Below are 9,694 nucleotides of genomic sequence, written 5' to 3'. Positions count from 1 at the left end.
TAAGGTTGGTTAAGAGTTTATTAATTTTATTTAATCTTTCAAAGAACCAACTCTTCAATTCATTGATTTTTTTTTGTATTGTTTTGTTAGTGTCAGTTGCATTAATTTCTGCTCTGATCTTTATAATTTCTCCCTCATATGATCTTTGGGCTTGACTTGTTCTTTTTCTAAAAGTTTTAGGTTCAACATTAGGTATTTGAGCTAACCCTTTTTTCAAAAGTTCACTGCTATAAATTTCCATTGTAGGACTACTTTCACTGTGTCCCATAAATTCTGATGTGTTGTATTGGCATTATCATTTATGATAGATACTGTTTAATTTCCTCTTTAATTTCACATTTGACCCATTCGTTGTGCAGGAGGGTGCTGTTTAATTTTCATGTGTTTGTGGAGTTTTTATGATTTGTTTTTCCAGTGATTTTTCAATTTCATGGCACTCTGGTCTGATAATAATAAGCATGGATAATTTCAATTCCTTTACATTTACTGAAGCATGGTCTTTTGGCTAGTATGTGATCTATTTTGGAGAACATCCAATGTGCAGCTGAGAAGAATGTGTACTCTGATGTGGGGTGGAACACTGTAGACATCTACTAAGTCCATTTGTTCACAGCATTGGTTACTTCTGATTTTTTTTGTTGTTGATTTTTTTATCTAGTTGATCTGTCTGTTTGTGACAGTGGGGTATTAAGGTCCCAATTACAATTTGGTTTGTGCTCTTTTGCTTTTTCAAGTCTGTTAATATTTGTTTTATATAGTTGGGTGTGCCACTATTTGGTGTGTATATATTTATGATTGTTATCTTTTCCTCTTGGAGTTTTCTCTTAACAGGTATGTAATGACCTTCATTTCTTTTGATCAGTCTTGATTTGAATTTTACTTTGTCTCCAAATAGAATAACTACCCCTGCTTTTTTCCAGGTTCCTGTTGCATGAGGTATTGTTTTCCATTCTTTACTTTGAGTCTGTGAATTTCTGTTTTAGTTAAGTGTGTTTCTTGCATGCAGCATAATGTTGGATCTTGTTTGTTGATCTGTTCTGCAAATCTGTTTCTTTTAATTGGTGAATTGAGACCATTTACATGGACGGTTATAAATGATATTGACTTATCCTTCTTGTACTATTTTCCTTTTGTTGGTGTTCCCTGTCTTTCCCCTCTGTTTAATTGCTTGTCTTGCTTGGCGGCTTCTATTGGTATTCTTGGAATTGTAGTCTTAGGTATCTCTTTCTAGCGTATCCTTCAGAGCGTTTTGTAGAGCTGGTTTGGTGGTCATGAATTCCTTCAGTTCTGTTTCATGGAAGTATCTTATTTCTCAATGATTTTTGAAAGATAGTTTTGCAGGGTACATAAATCTGAGTTGGAGGTTGTTTTCTTTCAGGACTTGAAGTACTTCAGGGTCTTCTCAACTTTTGGGGTTTATATTGAGAAGTGTGCTGTGATTTTGATAGGCTTTCCTTTATAAGTGATTTGTTTCATTTCTCTTAACTGCTTTTGATATTTTGTTCTTGTGCTGAGTTTCAGGAATTTTATTATTATATGCCTTTATTTGGATCATGGCTAATTGGAATTAAACATGCCTCACTTATTTATATGTCATATTCTTTTTCCAGAGCCTCCTTTTGTCTTTGATTCCATAGCCTCAGCCAAAAAGACCACACTTTTATGATTTTTGTTACTGGCACATCTGATCTTTAAAATAAAGAAGAATAACAATATGCCAAACAAGGTTAATATATATGGGGATCTCAATATCAATCCAGTATCCAACTACTCAGATTATTCCATCCAGCCTACAGTTTTGACCAGATGGTATCCCACACGTTATTTAAAGTCACAACATCTAGCGCCTGGGTATTAATTCCTCCCAAACCAAGTTTAATTGGATTTGTAAATTGAGTAGGGCTTCGGCTGCACGGACATCTTGAAATAGCGGGGCGGTCTTTTTGAAGGTTTGGGTGGTGTCTTTTGTTAGCTGGTTGACGGCTGTCACCACTTGATTGTGTGAGGTGACTGTTGCCATTGTTGTGATGGAAATAGCTGCCACCTTGGAAATGATGACAGCAGTAAGGGCGGAAATTTCAAAATCTTTCTTACTGGATGAAGCATATGATTAAAGATAGGATCTGAATTTTGTCATTCCATATGGAGATCATTGGGGACCCAAATGGCGGGGGGTGTTCTAGCAAAATATAAACCCCAAGTTTCTGTATGATTAAACAAAGATGGCTTAGTACAAAGGGTAATAAGGTTCCTTCCATGGCTGTAGGGTAAATACAGGCCTGGGTAGGGTAGAATTCCAATCAAAAGTAATGAAAATGGGGGAGGGGTTAGATACTTGCGGATCGAAGGCTCTGTGGCAAGAATGCTGTTCCTGGGCATGCAGCAGACCCCAGGACCGCTCAACACCAGCAGCCACAGGCCGGGGAGCAGCCAGCCCCTGCGGCGTCACGACAGGGACCGGACCGCGCAGCCCCATCCTGCTGGCCTCAACCTTGCTCTGGCAGCCCTCTCGGCCGGCTGGGCCCTAATGCACCCCGGGGAGTGGGGCCGATAGCAGCCAGGGCGACGGGAATCTGCGGTGGGAGGCCGGGGAAGAAAAATGACCTTAGGCTACCACGCAGCTCTTGGGCTTGGTCGCCCACCAGGCTCCCCTCCCGGCTCAGCAGGCCCCGGTGCCCCGAAACTGCAGGTCTTTCCTCCAAAATTTTTTGGAGCTCTCAGCTGCGTGGGGCGGGGCTTTGGAGGAGGAGACTGGGCTGCCCGGAGGCCCAGGACCCCAAAGCCACTCTTAAGGCCCTATCAAAGGATTGATGCACTTCTTCAACAGAAAGTGAGAGACCAGCGGGTGGGACCGACACCTTTGGGGAAGAAGAAAGCCGCAGAGACAGAGCTATCTTTTTAAAGAGGCTTTTGTCCGACAACTTTAGAGCACTAGGGGCCTATGGCACTCCCTGAGTTTGGGCAGGACTGTTTATTAAGGTGGCCCGTATCGGCAGTTCTGACTCATGACCTTGTCCATGATGGTATCCTTGCCGAAACTTCAGTATTTACCCAGTATACGCGAGTCCCCTGTTTGGGCTCCAACTGCTGTTTTCGTCCGCGAGCCGGCTCCTGGAAGCTGCCTACATGGCAGGCAGGGCTCCACTGAGCTAAATTCCCAGCTAGGCTTTGGTTTTGATCCTTACCATCACCAAAAATACATAAATGAACAATAAAATAAAAGTAGGTATAAGCCCTTAATATGCAGAGAAGGAAGCAGTCTAAAAAAATGAGATCTGAGGCTAATGGCTATTGTTTGAAATTAAATACTTTATTTTGGTGCTGGGTGTTAAATGTAGTACCTTGCTCATGCTAACCATGAACTCTACCTTTGAGCTAGAGTCTCACCTCTGAAATGAAATACTTTAAAACCTTAACGAGTTAGACGTGGTATCCCAACACTTGGAGGTCAAAGCAGGAAAATTGAGGGTTTGAAGCCATTCTGGGCGACATAGTGAAACCCTGTCTCAAAAGCCTCACCCTATCTCCATCTGTCTTCCTCTCTGCCCGCCCCCAGGTCTCTCTCCCTCTTTCTCTCACTATTCAACTTAGGCTGAGGATACAGCTCAGTGGTAGAGCACTTGTCTACCATGAATGGGCTCTGGGTTTGATCCCAGGCACTGCAAAAACTAAACAAAAGTTTATGATGGCTGAAAATTTTAACATTGCAGGGATCTTATAGTTTTGAATTAGTGCTCTTTTTATATTAAGCACTTTTATGGTGAATATAAAAATTTTACTAAATACTGTTTCTACTCTTTGTCTTTAGGTCCTGGCTTGGCTATCAGAGTAATATGTGCTGAGGAACCTTATATTTGTAAGGACTTTCCTGAAACTAATAATATTTTGAAAATAGTGGCTGATTTTTCTGCCAGTGTTAAGAAGGTAATAGTTTGACATATCTGATCGGTACAAGAATTGAATGGATTTATATTGTATTCTTATATTTACAGTGACCTTATTAGGACTTCATTATTTGAAAATTTAGGGTAATATAAGCTTTGAAATGATAGTGAGAAAGTATACTACAGAGTTTCTAAGATACAAACTTTAATTTCCAGCCAAAAAAGCTGGACATCTGGAATCCTTACGAACACTAGATCATGTATTTTACAACATTCTTTTTGTATGTTTTGCAAGAAAATAAGGAAAATCCTTTGAGTCAGCAATGAATTGGAAGATAGTCTGTCCAACATGCCAAGAAAGCTGTCTTCTTTTCTGAGACAGCTGCTAATCCCGTGTGGTGTGGTACGGTGTTTTGTTTTGTTTTGAGACAGGGTCTCACTGTGTATATAAGGCTGGCCTCAAACTCACTATGTAACCTATTCTGGTCTCAAACCACTGTCCTTCTGCCTCATTCTGCTGAGTATTGTCATTACCCATACGCCATCACACTTGGCATTAAAGGGCTTTTTGGTTTTAACAATTCCATTTATGTGAAGGTGTATAAATGTTGTATTCATGAAGAGCTGGGAACTGGATTAGAGATTTTCACACTGAGTAATGCTTAAGCTCCAAATTAAGGATGACTAGAAGTTTCCTGATTTTACAGATTTGGGGTGTTATATAGCTGGGCCTGGTGGTGCACCTGTAATTCCAGCACTTGGGAGGCTGAGGCAAGAGGATTGCTATGAGTTCAATGGCAGCTTGGGCTACATAGTTCAAGACCAGCCTGGACTACATAGCAAGACCTTGTCTCAAAAATAAAACAAAACAAAACAAAAAAACCCCTCTGTGGTCTGAAAATGTCAGGCTAAGAATTAAGTGAACCTGAGTTGGTAGTGCTTTGAAAAGTGAGATAAGAAGCAATGACGGATTTTCAACTTGTCCCTAAAGAATTCCTATAGATAGTGTCAACAAATACTGGTTTACATTTAAAAAGTGACAAAACACATATAGAGATAATAAGGCACCATGAATAAGAGTGGAAATAATTAACAGAAAAAGATCCTCAAAGACTTTGGATACTGAAATCAGCATACAGTATATGAATTGAATAGAAATAAAAGAAAATATAAGAAACTATAAGTAAGAAAAACAAAACTTAAGTAACTACCAAAAATGACTGGGCTGATTTGAAATACTAAAGTTCTAGAAATAAAAATTTAACTGAAATTAATAACAAATAGAGAATTTATGAACTCACAGATGGTTGTTAGGACATTATCTAGAAATCAGGATAAATCACCAAAAAGAAAATACGAGTAGAAGAGGCTATGGTAAAGTGAGAAAGTTTTAATGAATGTCCAGAAGGAAATAATGGACAAAAATAATTTTTCCAAACTGATGAAAGGTGATGATACACCTCAGATTCAGCAAACATAATAACACCTCCCAAGGGACAAAAAGGAAAGAATTTGATACCTAGTAGGCATATTTTAGTGAATTTACAGACTGCCAGAGACTAAAGAAGCTGCTGAGAAAAGATCAGATATCTACAAAGAAACACACTGAAAGCATTAGGAAAGGCAAGGCTTCAGAGTACCTAGAGAAATAGTTACCTGTAGTACCAGTTAAGTTGTCTCTTTAGAGCTAGGGCAGAGTAAAGTTGCAGATAATCAGAATTTACCACCAATAGTCCCTTATATGAAACAAAAAATAATGCTTTTCAACCCTGGCTTTATTTTAGAATTATGTAAGGGAACTTTTGAAGTGTATACTATTCTTGACCCATCTCTGTAGGATTTTTTATTTGGTTTGGGATGGGTCCTGTACATCCTATGGAATTTGACTTTTCAGCTGTGGTTGAGAAACCACTGTTCTAAAGAACTGACTTCAGTAGAAAGGCCTTAGATATGAAGGATTGGTAAGCAAAAAATGTAAATAGGAAAATTGAATTAAACATAAACTGTAGAGAGAGAACACACCTTTTGGTGTTCATATGACAACATATGAAGCATTCAAAAGTGCTTTAGTTGGCTAGACTTGGTGGCACATGCCTGTAATCCCAGCACTTGGGAGGTGAAGGCAGGAGAATCTCAAGTTTGAGGCCAGCCTGGACTACATAGTGAGACACTCTCAACAACAAAATAAAACATTCTTCTGTTGTTTGCAGAAGGACATAAAGATGATTTCTGTTTTATTAAGTATCCGTGTTAACACTTAGAAAGACTACTAAAAGAATTAAGGTAGAGGGTTTAAGTAAAGGGGGGCAAATAAATCAGCTTGGGTAAAATCACTAGCAAAAGATGGCAAAAGGGGAAACAAGAAACAAAAAGGACAAATAGAAACTACAGGATATAGCGGTGCCTCAGTTTTCCAACTCAGTTTTCTCCACCATCCTGGTTGCAAACTCATCTGGATGAGAACTGAATCAAGTTTCCCCATAAGGTCAACATTGAACCCATGAAATCTGCTTTGTTTCTCATCCAGTTTGGTTTGTGACCAGAATTGTGGAAAGAATCATTTGTGAACTGAGGAACCACTGTAGATAGAATGAAATTCAACCATATTAATAACCTATAATTAATTTAAAAGATTAACCCCTCTAGTTAAGGGGTATATTGTCAAACTATCTTGAAAACTACAATATATTTAGTATGGAACAGTAAATCTGAAAAGTATAGTTCATTAACAAGTGATATTAATAATTCCTAAGGATAGGAGGAGTGAAAGTAGAAGAATAGAGAAAGATATGCCAGTCAAATAAGCAAAATTGGGCAGAGCTGTATTAATTTCAGACAATATTGACTATGTAGCAAAAAGTATTAGATATAAAGTTTGGCTTGTGTAGCACCTCCCAGGAAATGATTAAAGGAATTAAAGCGTTATGTATATAAGTCTAATGTATATTTATTTTCTGAGTTTTAATTTTTATGCTATAGCTCTCAGGAATGAATTTCTGGTATAGAGTATAGCACATAGAGTTAAGGAAATACAGTATATGAGCTACTGTTAAAATCCAGTAACGCCAGATGCGATGATTCACACCTGTAATCCCAGCACCTGGGAGGCTGAGGCAGGAGGATCTCTGTGAGTTCAAGGCTAGCCATAGCTACGTAGTGAGTTCAAAGACAGCCAAAACTACATAGTAAGACCCTGTCTCAAAAATAAAAACAAACAAAAACAAAAAGTTCAGTAAGTGTAGATACATAATATAGTTGTGGGTGCTACAAGGGTGAACAGCTTTTTTCTTGAAACCTGAAAAACTGTCCTTGTTTTTCTTAGCCTCATACACTATTACAGAGAGTCAAAGCCTGCACCACAGAAGAGGATCAGGAGAAGCTGATGCAGATTACAAGCCTGCATTCACTGAATGCTTTCTTGCTGCCAATCAAAACTGTAGGTGTGCAGGTAAGTTGCATGAGTTCACAGACAAACTTTCTGACATTTTTTGTTTTGCTAAAATTGAACTGAGAATTGGAAGAAAATGAAATATGAAAGTATATACACCAAATTTAGAAAAGCTAAAAGGCAATTTAATAGAATATTTACAGAGGCAACAGATTATAGGGACTAAACAACAGACAGAGATTCTGTAGTTTTTGAACATGTCAACTCTAACCAAAGGTGAAAATGTAAGGAACCATTTGCTACAGAGGTGTAAGTTGTTTCTTTCTTGAGGGGCAGGTATCAGTAGGTCATGTCTGACTGTACTTGTAAGTATGAAACGTATTGAGGCTTTGGAAATCTTTAACGATAAGAAAACTCCCAGAGGAACATGTCACACCATTTAGGTCCTGCTCTCAGCTTGTGGGCACCCAGTACGGAAGCCATCTGCCTCTCCAGTGTGGCATCTCTTTCTCAGAGCTGGGATGGTGTACAATTATTTTTTTGTGTGTGTATTCTGCCTTTTTATTTGTAAAAACATGCGGGTTCTCAGTTTTGAAATGGTATTATGAAATAACTACATCAAATTCTCGTTTATGTGATTCTCAAATGAATTTCTGGGGGAGAATCTTGGGGGAGGGTAGGAAAGCAGAAGTTTTCTCCTGGAATCTGTGGTTTAACAGGAACTAGAAAAGATGTTAGTAATTGAACTATAAAAGGGTATGAATGCAAGTTATTAGATTAACATGTTTATAATGTCCCATTCTAATAGAATTATGCATGGGAAAAATTCACTAGATATTATTCATCTGAAACATAAGCATATTCTCTATTAAGTAAAATTCTTTCTAGCTCTGAATCTAAAACGGTAACAGTTCACTGTTAATTTTAAATTAAGCTAAATATTGTAATTCATGGAAATAGCAGATTCAACTAGTTTGGCTACAGAATACTTGCCCTGTCTTTTCTCTATCTTTAAGGCTGCATGTGTAAACTGCTTATTGTTCAGACTGTACTCATCTTCTTTTTCTCAATACCAGGTACCTTGTGCTTGCGAGGCAGACACAGCACCACTGAACTAAATCCCTGGCCCCATATATTGTTTTTAAATTACTATTAAAACAAACTTTTTTAGAAATCTAGAAGTAATTTTCATTGATTCATTGGTTTATGGATTATCTCATTTATCAGTTTATATATAGATTCATTTTGAGCTTTGTTAGGATATTTACAGGTGTATGTTATCCTACCATGTAAAAATAGAAGTGTAGACAAGATATTTCATTCTTAAAAGCTTTCCTAGTATTTGTGCAAGTCCCTGGGTTTGATTACTAGCACTATTTAAAAAAAAAAAAATCAAAAGCTTTCCCAGTGGATACTTGACAGAGTCGGGTGGAAGTAGTTCCCACTCTTCTTTTTAAGGAAGCACTGTGTTACAGATAATAGGTTTCTAAATAGTAGATTTTGAAATAATATAGTTTGTTGGATGAGTGATTTCTTCTTTAAAAATGAAACTTTATTTTCAGGCTCTATTAGTTTTTAGCAAAACAAGTTTCCTTATTCTAGTCTCAGAGGTCTTTGAAGTGGAGACTCTTGTAAACCTATAAAAATCATACTTCGTTACTAGTACTGTATAGAGTTACTTTCTGAATACTAAAAATAAACCATACTAGTAAAAATTTAAAATACATTTAAAAATCCTCCTTATTTCTGCCATTAAATTTTGTGTCTTTTTTTAGAAACATTTATTTTAAAAAGAAAATAGGAAGAGACTATATAGGTGTGTGTACACTTATTCTTGTAACTGAATTGCGTAAGTTTATGTGTTTTTGTAAGTAGATTATTCTTAATGTATATTTTTGAAACTTATTTTACCAATGAACACTTAAACTGCAGTTTTTCACTATTATAGACATTTTAGGAGTGAAAGTATTTCTCTAGGCTTATATCCTGAAGATTATATACATTTTATACTTTTATGATACTATTAAATTACAGTCAAATAATTTGAATTCTCATATTCCCAGTTTTTGGTATTCTGGGTCTTTGGTAATTATTTTTGAGTTAAGACCTCCCTCTGTTGCCCAGGCTGGCTTTCAGCTCATGGGCTCAGGCAGTCCTTATGCCTTAGCTGTGTCTAAAGGTAAAGGCACAAGCCATCAAACCCAGATAAATCTATTGATTTTTAAAATTGCTTTTTAAATTTGATTTTTTTAAAAAACAAATTACTTGGATTAAACAGGACAAAGGAAAAGTAATCAGTTATTAGCTTAATTTACTGTTTTTAAGAATTTTTTTAATTTTTAAAACTTGACATAAAATTATTTGTGTCCCCGAGTACCGTATGTATGTGTGTGTGTGTGTGTGTGTGTGTGTGTATATATAT

General features: G+C 37.1%; 1 protein-coding gene across 1 annotated transcript in view; it reads left to right on the top strand.

Annotated features, from left to right (window-relative positions):
* Gmps (guanine monophosphate synthase) overlaps window positions 1–9,694 on the top strand; it is a 71,007-nt gene that overhangs the window by 51,382 nt on the left and 9,931 nt on the right. Inside the window, exons 11-12 of the mRNA XM_010636908.3 lie at window positions 3,809–3,924; window positions 7,207–7,332. Of these exons, the coding sequence (XP_010635210.1) occupies window positions 3,809–3,924; window positions 7,207–7,332 (242 nt within the window). The remainder of the gene's footprint in view (window positions 1–3,808; window positions 3,925–7,206; window positions 7,333–9,694) is intronic.

This window comes from Fukomys damarensis, unplaced genomic scaffold (genome assembly GCF_012274545.1).
Source record: "Fukomys damarensis isolate Sample0158 unplaced genomic scaffold, DMR_v1.0_HiC HiC_scaffold_37, whole genome shotgun sequence".
Lineage (NCBI taxonomy): Eukaryota > Metazoa > Chordata > Mammalia > Rodentia > Bathyergidae > Fukomys > Fukomys damarensis.
Note: the sequence above shows the minus strand (reverse complement) of the source record. Positions and strands in the feature narration are given on the sequence as shown.